The sequence below is a fragment of the Vombatus ursinus genome, unplaced genomic scaffold (assembly GCF_900497805.2).
Source record: "Vombatus ursinus unplaced genomic scaffold, bare-nosed wombat genome assembly UNPS02014768.1, whole genome shotgun sequence".
NCBI lineage: Eukaryota > Metazoa > Chordata > Mammalia > Diprotodontia > Vombatidae > Vombatus > Vombatus ursinus.
The window spans coordinates 14,582,079-14,606,038 of record NW_020954546.1 but is presented as its reverse complement, the minus strand read 5'-3'; the positions used below and the strand labels follow the sequence as shown (position 1 = coordinate 14,606,038).

General features: G+C 44.8%; 1 protein-coding gene across 1 annotated transcript in view; it reads right to left on the bottom strand.

Moving 5' to 3' along the window:
* Positions 1-7,882: 7,882 nt before the first annotated feature.
* PHKG1 (phosphorylase kinase catalytic subunit gamma 1) overlaps positions 7,883-23,960 on the bottom strand; it is a 17,457-nt gene continuing 1,379 nt past the window's right edge. The window contains exons 2-10 of the mRNA XM_027862525.1: positions 19,847-19,965; positions 19,010-19,185; positions 18,255-18,309; positions 15,920-15,985; positions 15,176-15,339; positions 14,749-14,839; positions 14,056-14,209; positions 12,384-12,509; positions 7,883-11,359 (exon numbers count right to left, since the gene is read on the bottom strand). Of these exons, the coding sequence (XP_027718326.1) occupies positions 11,111-11,359; positions 12,384-12,509; positions 14,056-14,209; positions 14,749-14,839; positions 15,176-15,339; positions 15,920-15,985; positions 18,255-18,309; positions 19,010-19,185; positions 19,847-19,929 (1,164 nt within the window). The 5' untranslated portion in view covers positions 19,930-19,965 and the 3' untranslated portion in view covers positions 7,883-11,110. The remainder of the gene's footprint in view (positions 11,360-12,383; positions 12,510-14,055; positions 14,210-14,748; positions 14,840-15,175; positions 15,340-15,919; positions 15,986-18,254; positions 18,310-19,009; positions 19,186-19,846; positions 19,966-23,960) is intronic.

The window sequence follows — 23,960 nt, the reverse complement described above, 5'->3', positions numbered from 1 at the left end:
AACCCCTATGGAAAAACTGCAGGAGACAGCACCCATAAGCCATGAAGTGATTTAGGCTTTCCCCTTCTAGGTCTCAGCTTCCTCTTCTGTAAACAAAGGGATTGGACCTTGTGGTTTCCACGGGCCCTTCCAATGCTCGTATTTCTGAATTCTACTGTGTTACAGTTGGAGAGGCTAGAATTCAGCAGATTAAATGTGGAGAATGGCTCCCACCTAGTGTTCAAATAAACTAACTGCAATGGAATCTTGACAAATAAGGAAACAAGGCAACAAATACTTATTAAGCCCTTGCTATATGCCAGGCACTGTGTTAGCATTGAGCAGACATTCCCTGCCCTCGAGGAGCTTACATTCTAATGGGGATCTTTTGTAAGTAGATCCAGAATAAATATAAAGAGAATTTAACAAAGTAGTTAAATACAAGGTAAATGGGGAGAGAGGGACAGCTAGGTGATGCAGTGGATGGAGCACTGAGCCCGGAGTCAGGAAGACCTGAGTTCAAATCCGGCCTCATTTACTAGCAGTGTGACCCTAGGCAAGCCACTTAACCCTATTTGCCTCAGTTTCCTCATCTGTCAAATGAGCTAAAAAAAAATGGCAAACCACTCCAGTATCTTCACCAAGAAAACTCCAAATCAGGTCACAAAGAGTCAGACTGAAATGACAGAACAACAAAAATAATTGTTTGGCCTCTGCTTACATTTGAATCTAGATGTAATAGAGAGCCACTAGTTTTGGTTGAGTTGGGGAGGCACAAGTTTGGACCTGAAGTTAGAGAAAATCACTTTGGCAGCAGTGAAGAACCTAGACTGAAGTGAAAAGACCCTTGAGGCAGGGAGGCCCAATTAGGAAGCTGTTGTAGTCATCTAGGCAAGAGGTGATGAGGGCCTGAACTAAAGTGCTAGCTGTGTGACTAGAAAGAAAGAATCAAATGTAAGAGATGACATAGAGGTAGAAATGGCCAAACCTGACATTACATGGGGCAAGTCAAAGAAAAGGCCAAGGTCAAAAATTTGGAAAAAGAGGAAGATTAGATATAGTTAGAGGATGCCACTGAGGCCATCTAGTCCAATCCTTTCATTTTATAGATGAAGAAACTGAGCCCCAAAGAAGTCAAAATGACTTGCCCAAGGTCTCATAGGTGGTAAGTGAGAAAGGCAAGATTTGAGCCCAAGTTTACTGACTACCCATCCAGTGTTCTTCCTTCTAGAAAAGATTTTGGAAATCATCATATTTAGATGCATTCCAAAGTTCTGAGATTATACTGTCCAGTTTGGAGAAAATAAACCATCTAAGGAGATGGAATTACATTTTGATCTTGTCCAGAAAACTACTGAAACATGGGTTGCATACAGCATATGCAAATATTATCTTCCTGCTTCTAGCCATATGTTGACCCAGTACAGAAAAAAAAAACAAAACCTGTTATTTGGGTATGATATGGCAAATGGTGAGTAGTCACTATCCTTTGAATTTTCTCCAGTCTTTTAATGATTTCCCCTAAATGTGGGTCCTGAGAGCTGATCACAAATTCTGAAACTATCACCTCCTGTATTCTGAACATGACTCCTCTCTTAACAGAGCCTAAGACTGAAACCCCCATGTACTTGAGACAACTCACAATTCCAAACTATAGGCCGTTGTCCTTGGTCCCTTCAAGAACAATCCTCCCCATAGGAAGCCACTTCTCGGCAAACTGTTTCCCTTCTGGTCCTCACTACTCTCCTGCTGGACAAATCCTTTCTTCTCCTCCTCTCAAACTGATGAATCAATGACAAGTTCTTTTAACTCACAATCACTCTTAATAGGGTGCTGAGAGAGTGTTACACTGTCATAGTAGCAAGCAGTTCCTTTAAATCAGAGTACCAGGCATTGCAAACAAACCCAGCCGGCTCTTCATGCACTAGAATTTTGTGTCATCCAATCAGCTACCAAGATCCTGTCACAGCAAAGTAGAGCTCACAATAAAGCACGCTTTATCAAGCTGCTTTCCCTCTCTCAAAAGAGAGGGGGCAGCAGAGAGCAACCAGAAATTTCAGAAAGGTTCTCTTCTCTTAAAATGTAGATGGTATCCAAGGTCAGAAGTTGAATCTTCAGCAGTTCAGCTTTTCCCCAATTAGCAGGCTCCCAGCCTTTTCTCCCACTTTTCATCCACAAAGAGATATTCCTCTTCTGATCACCATGCTTCCAAGTAGAGCTGCTGAAGTCTCCCTATCAGCTAAACAATCCTACTAGTTTCTTCTCACTCAGCTCCTGCTTCCTTCTCAACTAATCATCTGATTTATCTCAACTTACTCCATTTCAACTTATCAACTTATATCATCTATTATCATCTTAATTCTTCTTTTCTGAGTTCCACAATCCTTCTAATAGCTTGTGCATCCTTTTAGATTTTATAATACTTATCCTGACTCCTACTTTCATTGACAAGAGGGATTCCAGAGCAAAGGTGCCTCTATCTCTCCCACAGGGTTCTAGGGGCAGCCCTGTGGGGCAGTAAAGCAAGTTTCTAATGCTACTGGCTTGAACCCCCATTCTGATACATTCTCCTCTCTATCAATCACAAGTTACAGTTAGTACCTCCTTTGTAGCATTGATTGACACAATGACTCACACCCAGTATCATTTAGCCAATTAACAGCAGTTGGCTTTTACAAAAGGAAATTTACTGACAGGCTATAGTATGAACCAAAGTGCAAACACAATACTCCAGCCCAGGGGCACACTTTTCCCTACATCTCCTTGGTTTCTGGGAGTAGTGGGCTTAAACTGAAAGTGGTTGCTATAAAAAATTCACAACATAGCTGATCAACAGAATCACTCCTTTGCTTTTAAGAGCAGATGACTTTGCTGCAAGGTCAATCTACTACTGAGTTTTTTCTGGTTTTGCTCCTCAGTCCTATACTGTTGGATTGGGCTGGGCTTCCTGCTGATTCTGTCATGGATTCCAACTCCCAAACCTCTGGTGAGCCTCTTGACCTTTGGAAACTCATGAGGTCACAGCCTAGTCTACCCCATGATTGATACTCCTTCTTTTAAGGCAGAAAAGAAGAGACGCGGCAAGACAGATGCAACATCAGAGCTATGTACTTAAGGCTTCGTATTGACCCAACTTGGAAGAGTAGGCTGCTGGTATTGACCCTTCTTAGCCACAGAAGGGCCACATGAAAACATTATCATGACCATCCTCCACTCAGAGTCCCACAGCAGCTCAACCTCCTTGCTCACCACCAGGGAAGGAAAAGGGGCTGAGTTGCCACATGGGAGTCTTTCAACAATAAGTTTAGTTCTGGCTCTGTAGCCATTGGAAGAGGCCTTTTCCTTACCATGCAGTAAGTGAGCAGGAACCAGTCACAGCATACTTGAACATACTCTGAAGGTCATGCATTGGAGGAAGTGCACTGCGTTTGATCATAGGGACTAGACTGTCATTGGCCTATCCCCTATTATGCTTAAATTAGACCCTCTTTGTAGTCAGTGAGTGACTCATCTTTCCATAGCTGTTGTCGTTACTAGTTATTATTGTTATTATTTTGGAAATGTTTATAGTGGTGTGCAAAGTACTTCGAATGAGCAATAATTTAGAAACGGTTTCATTTTGTGACAGCAATGGTCATGGGTATGTGCTTCTACCGATAACAGACGGCCTCAGAAAACCTAGCCTTGACCAGATCAAATCAGGTCAAGCTGGTTTCCCCATTTTTAGTTAGTTCTCTGTCACTTGTCAGATTTGGTTCCATATACATGTGTTTCATTACTCTCTTCTATTGTGTTTTTTAACTCTCATAGATTTAGAGTTATAAATTACCTTAAAGGCCATCCAGTCCAAGTCTTTCATTTTATAGATGAGGAAAATGAGGCCCAAGTGTCCGAGGCAGGATTTGAACCCAGGTCTTCCTAACTTTAAGACCAGCACTCTTTCTACTTCGTTATTGCTCCAAGGAAACATGCAAAATATGTGGTCTGTAAGGAGAACATTTCAGTTGAATGTTGAATGCATTTCATCAGCTTTTGGTGTGAGAAAGTCAAGAATCATTCAAGCTCGTGATGAAACCATCAGTCTCACCAAAGTACAAAGGAAAGAGCCTTCTAAAATTAAAAACAAAGCCAAGAAAAAACTACTTCTGCACAACAACCTCATAATCCTCAGAAAGCCCACACAGAAGGCCCTGGGAGCTGGAAGGGCTCACATTGATTCCTCTACTGTACTTCTGGAAGCTAGAACATCAAGAACACCCTCTTTTAACTGCTCCTGACTTTTCATATAAAAAAGGGCTTGTCACAGGCAATATAATACAAAGACTAGAGCACTCAGTATTGGAAAAACATCATTTTACTGATAAAGCCCATTTTTTTACTTTTAAGACTATGCCAAAACCATTCTTAGGAGCAGTCCAGGTGAACCTATAAGATTTTCATTGGACTGTAAAACATCCAACCCAAAAAGGGCCCTGGGGATTTTTTCTTACTGCCAATGGGCCTAGAGGTCTTCTTTTTCCACTGAAGGAATGATGAGCCCTGATAAATATATCATTAGGCTGAAAAGCAGAATTGCCCTGGAGTTAAGTACAGAAATTCCCTAAACAGAGACGGAGCATTGCAACACAACCTTGTACCAAGCAACACTTAATAAAAGGTTAAGAAATTTATCCAAGAGATAAAGATCAATGTACTTCAATGATCTGATTTAAATTCCATTGAAAATCTATGAGTTGTAATCAGTGATAGACTTGGGGGAAAATGGATTGTTCATCAAAGGTATATACATAGTGTCCAATGTGATTTTTTTTTAAAGTATGGTTTCATGATGAAGAAAGAAGAATGTGCCGAAGAATCTCATGTACTCAATAAGCAGGTAGATGATACAGTGGATGGAGTGCTGGGCCTGGAGTCAAGAAGACCTGAGTCTGAATCTGACCTCTGAAACACTGGAAAAACCATTTCATCTGTTTCCTCGACTGTAAATTGAAGAGAAGACTAGCACTTACTTCTCAAAGTTGTAGCAAGGATTAAATGAGAGGATATTTGTGAAGTGCCTGACACATAGTAGGTGTTTTAATAAATTAATAAATGCTCCTTTCCTTCTTCCAAATCGTGCAAAAAAAGTAAGCACAGCAACGAAAGTTTCTTAACAATGTAAAAAGTTGTAAGACTTATTGTGTAAGTGACATTAGTGAGTTTTTTCTTTTCTTGCCCATATCTAGGTCTCCACCCTACCTCCTGGCCACCAGGTTCAAACCCTGTGGTACCACAACACCCCATTCCAGCTCTCCTTTACGTATTATCTTCCCCCATTAGAATGTAAGCTGCTTGAGGGCCGGGATTGTCTTGATTATTTTATTTTTATATTCATGTCCCTAGGGCTTAGTCCAATGTCTGGCACAGGCTTAATGAATGCTTTATCAATCTGCCAATATATATGATTATTTTACTTTGTCCCAAGCAATTCACACACCACAGTATCTATTTATGTATTTTTTATTCTGATAAAATGTAAACCCTGTGAGAACAGGGATGATTTCATTTTTGTCTTCATATCTCCAGCACCTAGCATATTATCTGGTATATAGTTGGCACTTAATAAATGCTTATAGGTTGACTGGTTAACATATCAGTGTCAATGAGAGACAACATCTTTTCTGTCATCTGTCAAATGCTCAAGAGGAAGAAATTTAAGAGTGAACAAGTCTAGTGAGAGTCTCACATTAGCTTCAGCAATGTTACACTGAGCAACTTTCAGAATCTACTATTCCTCTCTGAGTGCTTTTGTTATTATTCCCATTTTACAGAGGAGGAAACTGAGGCCCAGGAAAGTGAAGTGGCTTTCCTAATGTCATATGGGTAGTAAATAGAAGAGCCAGAATTTGAATCTAGGTCTTCTGGCTCCTAATTGAGTGTTCTTTCTCTGACCCAATAGTACCTCTCATTTGCAACTGGGAAATAAATTGAAGCCCACTGGAGCCCTGAAGGATTACACTTATGCTGTTGGCCCAACAACCATAAGCATTATGAGGAGGCTGAAAGCCTGACTGCCCCAAGACACCAAGAACTACCAGGATGGTGTGCTTTCATCAGCTCTCTTGAGGATCCACTACTTCCAGAGGGTTGAAATGGTCTACCCATTAACAGCCAGGCTTCTTCCAATAACAATAAGATATAATGACAAGAACCCTGGATTTCAAGGCAGAGAATATCAGTCAATCAATGAGCATTTACTATGTACCAAGCACTGGGTATAGAAAGGAAAGCAAAAAATAGTCCTTGTCTTTGAAGAGCTCCCATTCTAACTGGGGAGACAAATATGTGCAAATAGTTATGGGCACACAAAATATATCCAGTATAAATAGAAGGTAATCTCAGAGGAAAGAGGTGTGGGATCCAATCCCATCTCAACTACTTATATAATCAAAGAATTGCAGCATTTTAGAGTTAGGGCTAAAGTGACCATCTAGTCACACTCAGAAGGAACCCCCACTAGAAAAGTGGTAGGTCAGTTTCTGCTTGGCATCATCTAAAGAGATGGAAAGCACTACCTTCTAAGGAAGTTTATTCCACTTTTGGACAACTCTGATTATTAGAAGTTGGATTTTTTTCCCCTGTCATCAAGCCTAAATGTTCCTCTTTGCAACTCCTGCCCTTATTACTTGATATAAAGGAAAGGATGCTGGATTTTGACCCAGGGGACCTGGGTTCAAATCACCTGGGTCTCAATTTCCTCATTTGTAAAATGGGGGGGGAGGTCCCCCAGCACTTCTTAAACTGTGAGTTGCAACCATATGGGTTTGAAAAATTTGACAACAGTAAAAGGTTTCTGAATACACAATGACCAAAAATTAATTAAAAATCAAATGCGTAATGAATCTGAGGTGTTTCTGGCAGTGCTTGCCTGTTTTGCATCACACAACTTCACTGTAGCTCCGAACACACAGCATGTGCACTTTGCACTGGTGCTGTCATGCCACGCAACGCCAACCAATGCTGCTGAAAGGAGAAAAGGGGTCTGCAATGGGAAAAGTTTAAGAAGCCCTGGTCTAGATGATCCTTTTAGATCTCTAATCTTTTGCAGCTCTCAATTCTAGAATCTTTAGATATGTGGGAGAAACTGATGTCCCAAAAATAGAGAGGAAGATGTGTTAGGGTAGATCTGTGATCTTCTCTACAGGCCTGGGAGCTCAGCAGGCCAGGTGTGTGTGTGTGGTTGGAAGGTGTGACTCATATGATGATGCTCTCAGAACCCATGCTAGGAACAATGATGCTGAAATATTCAAAGATTCACTTGATTATTTATGAGACATTTCCTTTGGATAAATACCACCTTCATGAGGGCACAGAGCTGCCTCCAGGGGCCATGAAATATTGTCTGGCAGACTGGTGAAGGCTTTCAGTCATTTGAAGGGTTTTATCATCCTGACTGGCGAGTCTCCCCGATGAGGTCCTCTGATGATGCATAAATAGCCAGATGCCTTTAAAATGCAACCACTGAGCATTTTCCCTAGCTCTGAAGCCTGCCCTCGACACAGGCAGGCTAAGAGTAATGGGTATTTGTATATTACCTTGAGATCTGAAGAGTAGCTGGCGTTCATCAATAGTTTGGTTGAATGGGAAGAGCCTTGACTCGAGTCAGCTCAGTCTAGAGTCAGGACCTGAGTTCAAATGCTGCCTCTGATGTTTTTTACCTGGGTGACATTTGGCAAGTCATGAAAATTCTCCAAGTCCTAGTTCCCTCATCTCTACTATGAGAAAGTTCAACTAGATCAGCAGTTTGGGGTCTTGGGATGCCTTCACACTCTTAAAAATTGAGGACCCCAAAGAGCTTTAGTTTTGTGGGTTATCTCTATTGATATCACTGGATCAGAAAGTAAAACTGATAAGTGTTCAAAATGTTTATTAATTCATTCAAAAATAATGTTAAATCCAGTACATGTTAACATAACATATTTTATGAAAAATAATTGTATTTTCCAAAACAAAGAAAATCTAGTGAGAAGAGTAGCAGTGTTTTACCCTTTTTTTGCAAATCTCTTTAATGTCTGGCTTAATAGAAGACAGCTGGATTCTCTTATGTGCCTCTGCATTCAATCTTGCTGTGATTGCAAGAAATGTGATATGTGGTTTTGATTGAAGTATATGAAGAAAATCTGGCCTCTCACAGATATGCAGTTAGAAAGGGGAGGAGAATTTTAATAGGCAAATAACATCTTAGTATTATTAGAAAAATAATCTTGACTTCAAAGACTTCAGGGGTCAGAGGACTATATTTAGAGAGCCACTGGCCAGATGGCCTCTCATACGCCTCACACCAACCCTGGGAGGGCAGGAATTACAAGGACCATCAGCGTTCCCATTTTAGAGGGAACTAACAGGCAAAACATTGAGGGACTTTTACCTGTGACCATACTGTGAGTACGTGTTGGAAGCAGGATTCAAACTCAGGTCTCCCCCAGTAAGTCAACTAGTATTTATTAAGTCCAACTATGGGCTAAGTGGTGGGGATACAAAGAGAGTCAAAAGTCAGTCCCTGCTCTCAAGGAGCTCACAGTTTAATTTGGAAGCCAACATGCAAACCACCAAATAAAAACAAGGTGTTTTATATACAAGTTGTCACAAAAGCCTTAACTTGGTCTTAAGCTATTAAAGCTTAAAATTGAAAAAAAGACTTTTGGGACACCCCATACAGGACAAATTAGAGCTAACAGGACGAAGTACAGGGAAGGCACCAGTACTAAGGTAGGATCAGAAATGGCTTCATGCAGAAGATAGAACTTTAGCTGTGCCATGAAGGAAACCAGGAATTGGAGATGAAGATGGAGAAAGTTCTAGGCATGGGAGACAGTCAGGGATATGTTCAGAGCTGAGGGATGGAGTCTCCTGAGAGAAGAACAGCAAAGAGGCCCTTGTCACTGGATCACAGAGTACTGTATGTGGTGGGAGGGGAACGTCAGGTGTAAGAAGACCAGAAAGGTAGAAGGAAGCAGGTTAGAAAGGGCTTCATAAGCCAAACAGAGGCGTTTACATTTGCTGCTTTTTAAGAAGCCATTAATTTTTACTGACTAGGAGATGACATTGTCAGACTAGGGCTTTAGGAAAATCAATTTGACAACTAAGTGGAGGAAAGACTGGAGTGGGAGAGATTTAAACAAACCAACAGGTAGTCTATTGCAATGGTGTAGGCAGGAAGTGATGAGGGCCTACACTAGCATCATCTCTAGTCTGATATGTTCCATTACTGACCGAATCCTGGTTCTGATACAGGTGAACTTCAGAATCATAGAATGTTCAAGCTAGAAGGAAACAGAGATTATCTAATCCACTATCACTATTTTACAAAAGAGGAAACTGAGGTTCACAGAAAGAGGCTTGCCCAAGTTGCACAACTTAGTTAATTATTGTCAAAACTACTGACTCCAGGATGAGCTTCAAGAAGATGATAAAGAAAGCTCAATGAAGAAAATCTCCTGCACTGGAATCTTCCTTCCCTGACTCCCTCCCTCAGCCTTAGCGTGTTTGGACACCAAGGGTTTGAGTGGGAATGCTGTCCCAGGTCCTGACCCATTGGCTGTTCTCTACTCACTCTCAGATAACAGAACAGGCTCTACTCTAAACTGCTGCCATGGACAACTTGGGGTGCTACCCCCATGTCAACCAGACTATCTACCTAGAAATCTGTGAGCAGTGTCCAAGAGACAAAGGTGAGAAACCACACTAACCTCTGCCCTTATGGTCTACCAGGACTCGGAATCAGGATACTGCCTTAGCTAACAAAGCCTCAGCTCTGAAGGACAGAAAGAGCTAAGTCAACTTTTTCCTGGCTACACCACACACACACACACACACACACACACACACACACACACACACAATAGTCATTCTTCATGTTTCCATGTTTCTATCCCGTCTGTCACCTCACCACCACCCACTCAATTCTACTGTGGCAAGAACAGTTTGACTAAAGAATAATCCAGGTATATGGAACTAGGACCACCACCAACTCAAGGAACCCAACCTCCAGTTTTGAACACAGGTGCAGCAAACACACCCATCTGCCTATTGAATAAAGAGCCACAGAGCTCATAGCCAAGAATCACAAACTGTTGGAAATAGGATGAACCTAGGAGACCATAGAGTGCATAATTTCTCAAACTAATTTAGCTAGAAACTATTCATCTGAGCCTTGAAATTCATTGTCAGATCCCCAAAAATAATGTTCCAGTGAGTGGAAGTAATAAGATCTGAGATTCTGGAATAGTCTCTGAAAATAAAGGAGTTGGGTAAGGGGGATTCAGAAAAATTTTAGAGTAAAATAGATTAAATGAAGCCTCTTTGTACCAAAAAAAAAGCAACTGATATTTATAATATGTAATTTTATATTTCAGACACAGATTTCATGTTTTAGCTCAGCGTATCATATTTGAGAGGGGGAAATTGCACTTGCTTTTAAACGTTTTCCTGGAATCCCTAGTGTCATTGTGTCTAACCCCTGGGCTCTGTGGAACCCAGATTGGGAAGCTCTGATCTTAGGCAAGTCCTTCACTTGGCTGTTGAGGGAAGTTGCGGTTCAGAGTGGTGCAGTGACTGGCCCCAGGGCACACAACTGACCAATAGCAGAATCGAGACTAGAAGCTGGCTTTCCAGACCCCTAATCCAGGGCACTTTCTACCACTGTATGCTGTCTGGCAGAACTGGGGAGAATGGAGGTGGGCAGAGGTTGAGGGGCCCAGGCTCCTCAGGGAGCATCATTCAGAGAGGCCTGAGCAGGAAGGCAGAGCCCCCCAGCCTGACTTCTCCCTTGCCCTTGCCCGTGCCCTTCAACTGGGTCCTGCAGATTGAGCCCCTAATTAGCAATCAGGGGAATGGCCTGCTCTGCCCCTGGGAGACCCAACAGGGAGGGCGTTAGAGCCAGCACAAGGGGTGCCCTCAGCAGAAGGGCTCATCTCTGAAGCACTTCCCTCAGGTTGCCTCCTTAGGCTCTACCCCAATTCTCCACACCCCTGGGGAGGACAGGGAGAAGCAGAGCACCCTGAGGAGCTCCCAGGGCCCAGGGCAGGCAGGTAACCCAGCCAAAGTCACACAGCCAGAGCAGGCAGCGCTGGGGTTTGGGCTCCCCAGACACTCAGAAGCCTTCCTCCTCAGCCAGGGAGAAGAGCACAGCCTTGGGAGTGTTCTCGAAGAGCGCGGCCCGGTTCTGTTGCTGGCCTTTCTTCACCCAGTGTCCATAGATTCGGAAGGCACAGGCATCGATGAGCTTCCGCAGCGGCCGAAGAGCGTAGGGATCTCGGAGGACGATTTCTCGGGTCACTGGCTTCACGCGCCGGTACATGTAGTAGATCCGCACGGAGGCCAGCACGGTCAAGACGATCACCTGCAGAAGAGGCGAAGGAGAGCACAGCGTGGGGGAGGGGGAACCCCAGGGGTAGCCCCCGCATTTCTTCCTGGGGGAACCTCCCTACATCGGTGAAGCAATGGATTGGAGAAGTCAGAGGCCCTGAATGCGAATCAAGCTCTTCCATAGCTACTGTGACCATGAACAAGTACCTTACCGTCTCTGTGCCTCAGTTATTCTGTAAAATGAGTGGGCCGGCCTAAATGACCTGTAAGGTTCCTTCCAGCTCTAAATCTGTGATCCCTTGAAGGGCAATGATAGCACCAACTCAGCTCTCCAAAGAGCCATGAAAATCTGTATTGGAGGCTCTGCCTCTGACCCTCTGGCTGTATGATTCTGGACAAGTCCCTTAATATCTCAGGTAGTCCAGATCTCTCTCCAAGATGATAAGGTGCCCGCCTGCACTGATGGAGAGACAGTCCGATAGCTCATCCACATTTCTGTGCTGCTTTAAGGTTTACAAAGTATTTTCCTGCCAATAGCCCAGGGAAATAGAGAATATAAGTATTTTATGCCCATTTTCTGTATGAGAAAGCTACAAAACTGAGGCCAGAGAAGGAAAGTTACTTGCTTATCGTCACACATTATACTAAGTGACAAATTCTGAGGAATCAGAAAGGATCTCAGAAGCTGCTTGGGCCAGCCTGAATCTGAGGGAGGCTCCCCTCTCCACTACCTCGTCTCTTTTTCAGTAGAATAAGAGGCCGATTGAGCCCCTTTGGATTGGGAAGGTGGAGGGGTCCCTAGGAGGTCAGTTTTACCCTTTCCAGCCTGTGTTAGAGAAGAGGGAATCATCACCCACACTAGGCCCTCAGGGAATGATCTTTGTGTGATAGGACAAAGAGGGCCTCTCAGCTGATTTCTGGGTTCCCCTCCGAGGCCAGAAAGATGTGGATTAGACTGAGATGAGAGAAGGTGGTGGAGGTCCAGAATGGACGAATGAGCGAGAACAAGTGAGCAAGTGAGAGCGACGTCAGGGGAATGCGAGTCAAAAAGCCTCTACCTTGAACTTCCCCCTGGGACTGAAGTGACGCACTTCCTCGACCACATATTGCTGGAAAAAGGGGTGAGCCAGGGCGTCCTCAGCGGTGCACCGTTGCTGTGGGCTCAGGATCAGGAGCTGAGAGATCTGGGAAGAGCCAGAGGATCCCCTTAGCAGTACTGCAGGGCCACTCTGGGGGCCCAGGCTGCAATACACGGGTTGTACTATAGAGGAAACTTGGCATTGGGAAAATAGGAGACTCTCCCGAGTCCCTCCCTCCTCCAATTCCCAGCTCTCCACTATCTCGGGGCAGAATTCTACCCATCTATGTTTCCTTGTCCACCTCCTCCCCTGAAGGGACCAAGGAAGACCCTCCTTCCCCTGAGACCCCAGCATATCCAGAGTAGAACTATCCCTCCCTCCCTCCCTTCCTTCCTTTCTTCTTTCCTTCCTTCCTTCCTTCCTTAATTCATTCATTCCATGAACATTAAGTGCCAGCTATCCACAAAGCACCGTCCTAGGATCATAATGACAAAAACCAAAACAGCCTCTGCCCTTGTGCAGCATAGATTCTACTGCAGTGGTGCAATGTACACAGATAAGTCAATACAAAATACGTAGGAAATGGTGACATCCTGGTACGGTGGAAAGAATGGGGCTTTTTGAGTCACAGGACCAAGGTTCAAATCCTGTTGCCTACTACTTGTGTGACCTCGGAAAATCCTGTCATTCTCTGAGCCTCATTGTCCTCATATGTTAAATTTAGAGGTGGTGCTAGATGGTTTCTAAGGTCCCTCTGATGTCTAGATACATGATTCTATAAAACTAAATATAGGGTGATTTGGGTGGGGAGGCAGGGAGAGCAATATCCCCTGGGAGTATTGTGGAAAGGCTGCCTGTAGACCAGAGGGGTCAAGCTTGTGCCTTGAGGGACATGAATGGACAACACTCTGAGTGAAGTTCCACTCAGATCAAAATAGAATTGGGAAATACTTAATAAGATAAATAAAAATAGGATACAACATAGATAATGTGAAGTTGTGGTTTTCTAAGTCAATATGTGGCTGTGGGGGTTGTTTCTAGTTGAGTTTGACAGCAGGGAGCTGGGAATTCCAAGAGGGAGGAAGGAAGAGGCTCTCAAGGACAGGTGCAGAGATGACAGATGGGATGCGGGAGGGGGAGGACTAGATGTCATCCATCATTGGAGAACAGCCAGTAAGCTGGAAAAGAGAACTTGAGGAGTAATGTGAAATTGGTCTAGAAATAGAGGTTGAAGAAAAAGATAGCCAAGAGATAGATACACAGATATAGATAGAGCTAGCTCTACATAGAGAAGTATATATGCATATATATGTGTATGTATATATATATATATATATATATATGGAGAGAGAGAGAGAGAGAGAGAGAGGTAGATAGATATAGAAGGGCTTTAAATGACAGAGGAGATTTGGAGTATCAGAGCCAGATGGGACCTTGGAGATTATCCAGTCCATCTCCCTCATCTGACAGAGGAAGGAACTGAGGCACAGAAATGATTAACCCAAGGTCACGCATCTAAATAATAATACCACCAGGACTAGAACCCACATTTCCTGACTTCCAGTCCAATACTCTTCATGGCCCCACACTGCCTTTCTCATTTCCTCTTCTCTCCCTGGCTCCAACCTAGAAGGGAGAGCCAAGTACTCACAAGGTCCTTTACAGTGTCTGATCGATCATCCCACTCTGGGGAGCCAAACTGGTAGTTGCCACTCATGATCATTCTCAACATCAGCATCTGCTTGCGGTGCCAGAAAGGGGGCGAGCCGGCCAGGAGGGTATACATAATCACACCTGTGCTCCACCTGGGAGTAGAAGGGAAGGGCAGAGATCACGCTGGAAGGACTCCAGACACCAGCACTCAGGGTACAGCTCAATATTTCTTTTGAAATGTATTTTATTTACATCTCTCACTTCCCAATCTCACACATACACACACACACACACACACACACACACACACTAACACCACCACCATTACCACTAATAGAATCTTCCCTTGTAATACAGAAGTAAAGCAAACCAAGAGCGCATATTGGCCATGCCTGGCAGTGTATATTTCACTCTATACCTGCAGCCCCCCACTCCTCTAATAAGAAGAGTGAAGCGTGTTTCATCATCAATTCTCTGAAGTTAAGATTGGTCATTGCTTCTTGCATTGACTTGAATTCTGTTTTCTTTCCATTTTTTCCTTTCCATTACTGTGGACCCTACTGTTCTTAATTTTTTTCCTATATCTCTGTTCCTTCCAAAACCCTACACCTCACAAATTAATCACTGTCCCCTTCTACCCCTGATTTGTGACCACCCTTTACAATGACCACTCCCCTTTTCCCAGACTCACATGTCCACTTCCTTCCCATAACCAGGGTGGCTGTCATTCATGGAGCACTCAAGGATTTCAGGGGCCAGGTAGCTGGGAGTCCCACACACCTCTGGCAGGAGTAAAAGAGAAGGGGACATTAAGGAAGACGCTCAAACTGGGAGGGAGAGAGAAGGAAAAGGAGAAGGTGGAAAAAAAGGAGGAGAATGGGGAGAAGGAAGAGGAGAAAGAGAAGGGAAAGAGAGGAGGAGGAGGAAAAGGGAAGAGGAAGAGAAAAAAATCTACAGAAACAATATAGTTGGAGCAAGAGACCTGTCACAGTTAATCTTGGCCCAATCACTAGTCAACTCTCCAGGAGAGAAGAGCATGGAGGAGGCAAGTGACTAGTCAGGTAGCCCTGCAGCAGGCAACAGGTTGGAAAATAGGAAGAAGGTCCTGGCTGCCCTACCTCGAAGCTTCTCTCCAGGGTCCAGCTGGCAGGAGAATCCAAAGTCAGTGAGTTTGATATTCATATCATCATCTAGGAGGATGTTTTCTGGCTTTAGGTCTCTGTGTACGATGCCCAGCTTGTGCAGGTAGCAGATCACCTCCAGCAGGGCCCTCATGATCTTCCTGGTGGTGAGGGAAGGGGAGGAAATGAAGAAGGAAAGGAGAGGAGAGGGGAGGAGTTCTTCAGGTCACCCTGGCCCCTGAGCCTCAACCAGTCCTCTACATTGAGGTCCATGAACTTCTGAACCAGGACCCAAGCATTTGTCAGCCTCCAAGGAGGGACTGTGGCTCTTAGAACCATCATATAGGAAAGAAGTAAGACTCCACACTCCCTCTCCTAGGTGTGCATCCTGCCCACATTTCCTCGTGCAGAGAGATAGCACCTAGCCTTACCCAGCATACTCCCCAAAATCAGAAACCCTCGTACCTAGAGTGTGAAAGAACATCTGGCCATTATCACTACCACCACCACCCAAGCCATGTAGCTCGTCTGATTAGAATCCCAGTCCTGATTCCCTTCTCCTTCAACGCCCCAAGAAAAGGCAGCAAAATTGGAGAGAGGCAGTTATCAGAGGAATCACACAGTCATGCAATTTTGGATTTGGAAACCTCAGAAAGCACTGAGTCCCTCACAGAAATAATAAGAACTCCTAGCAGGGTAGGGAATGGAGGCAAAGAGTATCTAGTGACTGACTCCCCTCACCTGGTTTCTTTCTCACTCAAGGTGACCTTTTCGGTCAGGTAGTCAAAGAGCTCGCCTTTCTTCATCCTACAGGCAGGTGTTGAAGAGAGGGGAGAAGAGAGACTGGATGAATGCACAAGACCCTCCTACCCCAATTCTGCCCCATCCTACTCAAGGCACTCCTTTGGGTCCCTATATCTCTATGGCAACCAACTAGCATAAAGTCCCAGAAAAAAAGGGGAGCTGCTACCCAACATAGGTGCAGGGGCTCAGGGTTTGGGAAAAGAAGCCTTTCCCCATCCCCCTTAATGCTAGCACTTTCCTCCTGAGATTATCTGCAATTAATCCTGAATATATATTGTTTGTACCTAATTGTTTTCAGGTTCTCTTTCCCATTAGATTGTGAGCTACTTGAGGGCAGGGACTTTTTTCTTTGTTGTTGTTGTCGTTGTTGTTGTTGTTTAATTCCCCAGTGCCTCGAACATCGTAAATGCCTATGGAATGTTTGTTGACTGACTGACTGACTGACTGATTGACTTGACTGAGGGAGAAAGGTTGAGGTAGCAGGAAGCATAAAAGAGAGGGAGGGAATGAGAGAGAAGAACAGTGAGATGAGATAAACCCAGGAATCTCAAGACTTGGATGGAAGCTCAGAGACCAGTCTGTGATGGTAGTGTGATGGCACAGGCTGATGGGGAACGGTGTGCCTCAACTTACATTTATCTCACCAGTGGCCTGGTCCAATCTGTGTGGGGTCAAGTTTCACTGGGTGACAGAGACAAGATGCTCAGAGTTGAGAGCCTGGTGCATGTGAGCCAGACCCCCAGCCCTGAGGGCTCCCTGTCAGGGTGGTAGTAGGCAAGGTAGCACCTTATCAGAAGACAAGCAAAGGGCTTTGGGGTTTGATACCAGATTCATTTTTTTTTCTTTTCCTTACCCTTATTCTGCCCTTCCACCCCACCCCCATCCTGGTCACATCTGGGTGGGGTTTATAAAAATAGCCATTTAAACAACTCTTGCTGAAGGTCAGAGACACTCCAACTGCCATTTCCCTCCCCCCTTCCTTACTCCTTCCCCTGCTGCCTACTCAGCAGCTGTAATACCATGAAGAACCAAGGACAGCTGCAGCTAATCCTAGCCAGAGAAACTCAGGAGTTTCTCCGTGGTTTAAAAAAAAATGCACAAGTGGATATGCCCATCTCATTTTCTCTGGGTTGTTATCACCATCACCACCCCCAAGTCATACGGCTCCTCTGGGAACAATCTCAGTCCTAATTCCCTTCTTCTTATCCTGCCTTTAGCACCCCAAAAAAGGGATGGGGCTCCTGTTGCAACAAAGGAGGAGATGGTCAGTAATCAATGAGGGATAATAGGGTCAGGGATTTGGGGACAGGAAACCTCAGAGAGTATTGGGTCCCTCGTAGAATTGATAGTATTAATAATAATAATTATTATTATTATTGTCCTCTTAGCAATAAGTCACTCTGCCTCTAGAACCTCAGTTTCCTCTTCTGTAAAATGGGAACAATAGTAGCCATACTGTTGAATTCACAGCAAGAAAATTAACACTTTAATGCTATAAAAATAGGAACTCTAATTGTGGCTCACCCAGGGACATCTCATCCATTTTTAGCCTTGCAAGCGTCTCCCTTCCCTGTAAATCTTCTGTTCATGGGCGCAAAGAATCCTTGATTTAGAGCTGGAAGAAACCTTCAAGAGCATCTAGTCCCTTGTTTTACAGCTGAGGACAGTGAGAGGTGGTGAGGTGACTTGCCCGGGGATCACACAGCTTAGTGCTTCTTCAGACGTCTGGACCAAAGACCATTCCACTCCATGAGATTGGTCTTGTCTGTCTGGACCATGCTGTTCAGAAGCAGATCACTGCTCTTCTCTCAACCTCAGTTTCCCCCACTGTAAAATGAGAAGCTTGGACTAGATGAGATCTATCATCCTCTGATCTCTAAGGTGTCTTCCAGCTCTGAATCTTGCAAGGCTAAAAATGGATGAGATGTCCCCAGGTGAGCCACAATTAGAGTTCCTATTTTTATAGCATTAAAGTGTTAATTTTCTTGCTGTGAATTCAACAGTATGGCTACTATTGTTCCCATTTTACAGAACAGGAAACTGAGGTTCTAGAGGCAGAGTGACTTATTGCTAAGAGGACAAGCTAGGATGAGAAGATGGATTTTCAGAGCCCACATCCAAGGTTCACTTCCCTGCATCATGCTGCATCATGGCATAGAACTGGAAGGGTCTTGGGGACTGGCTCCCTCCAGTATAAATCAGGAATGGCTAACTCTGAGACCCCCCTACCCCTGCCTGAGAGAATGGCTGGCTATGGGGGCCAGGTACTCACAGGTCAAACACCAGGAAGAAGAAAGTGTTGGTCTCATAAGTGTCCTTCAGCTGGACTGTAATGGAAATGACCAGCTAGCTTCAGGCTGCAGAGAAGATGTTGTTTGGGGGAAGGATGCAAGGAGGGGGACTGGGGCAAAGGCCCTGGGAAGGTCAGATGTGGAGGGATGGTAGTAACGGGAGCTTCAGTGCAGGATCTGATTGGGCTTGAACTGGAGATGGTGGGGTTGTGGACAAAGGTGCCCATAGCTGCTTCTTTATGCTTTCCAGGCAGCTGGCCAGCAGCTTTGCCTGACTTCATCCCTCCACCTGCTCCCACTCCCCATCCCTACCTCCACCTGCAGCCAGCCCTGCCTGTGTGCTTGAAGGAAAGGGAAGAGAGTTTGGGGAAAACTGGAAAGGCTGGGTCTTCATGCCTGACTGAGAGAGAAGGCCAGGCTAATCCTTCTCTCCTGGGTGAGCATTCACTATTTAGGGTTCTCAGATCTCAGGAAGATAGCTTGACTGGGTCTATACAGGCAATGAAAAGTCAGGAACCAATACAATTACCTGGATATTTCAGGCAAAAACAAAAAGGTATTTCTAATTGTCCCAGTTTGGTGTCTTGGGGGTACAGGTATAGACTGACTATCCTTGGTCCCCCTCTCATGTTCCCCATCCCACCTCCTCATCCTCCAGCACCTGGCTTTTGCCCCACCCCCCCAAACCCTCCCTCTCCCTGGTTAGAGGATGGCAGCTGAGGGTGGGGGGACTCACTGACGTTGGGGTGCCCGGAGACCTTGCGCAAGATGTCAATTTCCTTGATGGTGGCCTCCCGCAGCTCCTGGATCTCCTCAGGGTTCAGGCTGCCAGCGGTGATATCGATAATCTTCACCGCATATTCCTTCCTGCTCATCTTGTGGATACAGCGTCTCACCACGCTGCTCACGCCCCTGGAAAAAGAGGCTTATCTGGGGAGGGGGCAGGCATTTCCAGCAATCTGAAGGAGTAGGGGGTCAGCCCACCAAAAGGGAGATGATACTTTATAGGTGAGAAAAGAGAACTCCAGAGAGGGTCAATATTTCATCTAAGGTCCCACAGCAGAGTTGAGACTAGAATCCTGTCCAGAGCTGAAAGGAACCTCACTGCGAACTAGCCCTACCCTCTCATTTTAAAAAGGAGGAAACTGAGTCTTGTGGAGATAAAAATGCTTGCCCAGGGTCACCCAGGTAGGAAACATCAGAGGGAAGTTTTGAACCCAGGTCCTCTGACTCCAAAGTTAGTGTTCTTCTCAAGATACCATGAATCTAGGTGTCCTAATTTGCAGTCCAAGTCTCTCCATTAAGCTATGCATTAGGACCAGAAACCCCTAACTAAGGCTGGGTTCAAGTGGGCAGAGACAGAATAACCCTAACTTTTGAAGGGAGGGGAACGTCTGGACTGGTCTTCATCCCCTTTGCTTGCCTGGCACATGAGGTCCAGAGCCCCAGTTTGAAGGGTTCCAAAGAGGGAAAAGGACCAGCGGTGGGTGGATTCAGAAAGAGAGATCACCCATGGAAAGGCCTGAGCTCTCAAGGAAGGTTAGGAGAAGGGCCTGGAGGAAAGGGATCTTACCTCCCCAGGATCTCTTTGGGCTCATACTTCTCATAGAACACCTGGGCAGCATTTGAGTCTGGCAGCCCTTCATCCCGGGTCATGGTCTATCCTTCAAAATGTGGTGCCAACTGGGTTTACTGGAGGAGAAAGAGATTAAGGTTTTGGGGGAGGGGACAGTAGAGGGAGAGTTCCCATCGGCAAAGTTGTGAAGTTAGCCAAGTCTGACTCCGGAGCCCTCTCACCTCCTCTTTCAGTCCTGGGTAGCTGGCACCACCCCTCCTCACCCCCACCATCTCAAGAAAGAACCTTCATATTTTTTCCCCTCTTCCTCCGTCCCCGTTGGCTGTCCCCTTGGGAAGAAATTGACAAATGATTCCCACCAAGGCGAGAGTCCTTCACCATTTCTGTGTGTGTTGGCCCCTTTGGGCAGTCTGATGAAACTTATGCACCGCTTCTCAGAATCATGTTTTAAAACACATAAAATAAGGTCCAAAGGATTACAAAGGAAGCCAATTATATCAAAAGTTATCAAAATATTTATTTTTTAAAAGTTCGCAGAACCAAAGATTAAGAACTCCCAGCACTGAAGTGTTAAAGCCTCTTAATGAATTAATACTGTATTGGTATTTATAATTTAACAGGGGCAATCCATCGATCAACAAGCATTTGTTAAGTGCTTGCTGCGTTCCAGGCTTGCTGAGTGCTAGGTGCTGAGGATACAAAGACAAAACCAAAAAGGATCCCTGCCCTCAGGAAGCTACCATTCCATTGTGGAAACAACACGTTGGTGTCTAAGTCAGCTCAAAATTGGTGTAAATACAAGGTGTGGCCTGTAAGGGTCACAGGGCTCACAGGGAGCTGGATACATCTTGACCTCAGAAGGATCAGTCTCCCTCTTTGTATTATTGCCCCAAGCTGGAGAACTCCGGGAAAATCTATAGCTTGGGTCTGTTTCCCTAAATGTGAACAACAGGATCCCGCACACCCAGACATATCGTGTAGGGGGCAGTCTTTATTTTACCCCCAGACAAAATGTTAAGATGCCAAAGAGTCCCAGGAGTTCGCAGACAGACATGGAAATACGTGAAGTTCTCCAATAACCCATTAGACTGCCCCATCGCCCACTGTCACCATGGAGTAACGCCCTTTGGAGAAACTGCTGAACAAGCGAGCCTTGCATTGCCCTAGCAACTCGATGAAATGGCCGGGACAGCGCCTTAACCTCCCGAAAAAGCAGCCCCTTCCATTCCCGGAGAGCCTTAACTGCTAGGAAGTTTTTCCTAACATTAAACTAGAATATTCCTCTTCTCTACTTCCATTTACTGATCTTTGCTGTGCTATCTGGGGCCAAGCAGCACAAGACTATTTTCTTTTCCATGTGAGACCCCTTTAAGTCCTCCAAGACAGAACACATGCCTTCCCTCCCCCCACCACTCTTCTCCTTTACAGACTAAACATTCACTAGTTTCTCAGATTTGAACCACTCCTCATACTGCATAAACACAAAGTTTGACCATCCTAGCTGCTCTTATCATGATACTCTCCAGCTTATTAATATCCTCCCTAAAATATGGCACCTTGAACTCAAAATACTACAGGCTTTTTCATCACTGGACCATAGAGCCAGCTTAACTGCTAAGGACCAGCCCAACTCAGTTCAGAGATGCCAGTCACCACATTAGCCAAAGGATTTTGTTGTTGTTGTTCAATCATTTCAGTCATGGCCAACCCTTCGTGACCCCATTCAGGGTTTTCTTGGCAAAGATACTGGAGTGTTTGCCATTTCTTTTTCCAGCTTGTTTTACAGATGAGGAAACTGAGACAAACAAGGTGAAGTAACTTGCCCAGAGTCACACGGCTAGTAAGTATCTGAGGCTGGATTTGAACTCATAAAGAGGAGTCTTCCTGACTCCAGGCCTTGTGCTCTATCCACTGTGCCACCTAGCTGGCCAAAGGGTAATGAATATTAAAGTCAAAGATCCTATGTTGATGGCAGGATGACCAACATTGAAGAAATAATGCATCCAAGAAATATTGATGTATAATGCCTTAGGCAAAAGTAACAGATCAGTCTTAGAGGGCAGCTAGGTGAAAGGATAGTTTCAAATAAAAACCCATTTTGGGGTGTCTTCAGCTCTTCTCCCAAGCTTGGTGCCAGTATCTGTTGTTATAGCCACATCCCCGGAGACAAAGTAGAGTAGTCAACAGAATCAATGGAGTTGGTTATTTGGGGCACCTGGTGACCAAGGCTACATGCATCTCAGGCAGGGTAGATATTGTGGCTATCAGGTATGTCTTCCTTGATCACAACTGCATGGTTTAAAATGACCCCATCCATGATGAATTCAAGGATACCGTCAAGGCCGAAAATGGAAAGCTGTTAATGATTGGGAAGTGATTGCTATATTCCAGGAATGTGAGCCACCAATGTTAAATGGGGAGCTGCTGATGCTAAGAATATTGAAGAGTCCACTGGTGTCTTTACCACCTTGGAAAAGGCTGGGGTCCACTTGAAGGATACAGCTAACCATGTCACCATCTCTGCCCCTTCGTCAAGAGCCCTATGTGCCTGTAGTGAACCCTCATTCCCTTAGGATGATCAGCGGTCCCTTCTGCCCTACCATCTGCTTGGCCCCACCTATCCAAGGTCATTCATGACAGTTTTGACATTGTAGGGGGGGGACTCATAACTACAGTATATGCTTTTATTGCTAAGTAGGAAACAAGTTATGGGGTGGTGGGCATGATGTCGACCCCTGCTTCCACCGGTGTTACTAAGCCCATAGGAAAGGGCAATGCCCATGGGCATGGTCTTCCATGTCCTCAGCCCTAGTGTGTCTGTCATGAATCTAACCTGCTGCCTGGAGAAATCTGCCAAATATGATGAAATCAAGAAAGCAATGAAGCAACATCATAGGGGCCCTTGAATAATCTTGGCATTGGTACATTACACGGGCATTGGCATTGGTATTGTCCTCAATGGCCATTTTGTCAGGCTCATTTCCTGGTGTGACAATATGTAAACTTATAGCAGCTGGGTAGTGGACCTCATGGACTCCATGGCCTCCAAGGAGAAAGCAGAAAGCCATGGATATCTTCATGTCCTGCCAGAACAGGTGTTTCACTGTGGGGGAGCCCCTATCCCAAATCATAGCTATAGATAACAGATATAGCTATGGATACAGATATAGATAGTGATATTGATATAAATACATCTCTTATAGATATGGGTATCAGTTATAGATATGAATACGAATACTGATATGGATATAGATAGTGATACTGATATAAATATACAGATATGGGTATCAGTTATACATACAGATATGAATACAGATATGGATATAAATATAGGTAACACAGGTATAGATATGGGTGTAGGCATTGATGTGTGTATACAGGGCATCTCAAAAGTCTTAGTGCAGTTTTTAGCTTCATAAACTTTAATAGCTTCAAAATGCACTAAGACCTTTGGGATATTCTGTAGACGAGCTCATAGGTTTAGGGAAGGAAGGGACCTAAAGTCATCTAGTCTGAGACCATCATTTAGAAGAGACGGTGCTGAGATGAAGACAGGTAAAGAGACTGACCCCAGGAGATGGATAGAACAGATATTGAAGACAGGTACAGTAATTCCAAGCTCAGAACTCCAAGTTTGACTGTCAACTAAAGATGCCCCCACCACAATACTACAATCTAATTGGTCTATGGGCAGCTAGGTGGTGCAATGGATAGAGTGCTAGGCCTGGAGCCAGGAAGGTCTGAGTTCAAATTTGCCTCAGATATGTACTTACTAGCTGTGTGACCCTGGGCAAGTCACTTCATGCTGTTTGCCTCAGTTTCCTCATCTGTAAAATGAGCTGGAACTAGAGAAGGAAATGGCAAACCATTCTAATATCTTTGCCAAGAAAACCCCAAATGGGGTTGCAAAGCATTGGACATGACTGAAAACAACTGGACAATAATAAATTGAGGATATACAGATAACTGCAAGAAAGAGGGACAGAATGCGTTAAGGCCCCAGGAAAGGCACTCCCAGAGTCCTCTGCAGCTTGGAGGAAGGAGGGTTCACATCCAGCTAGGGAGGGAGGGGAGCTGAGTTGGCTTTCACAGCCTTGAGCTGAGTAAGGAA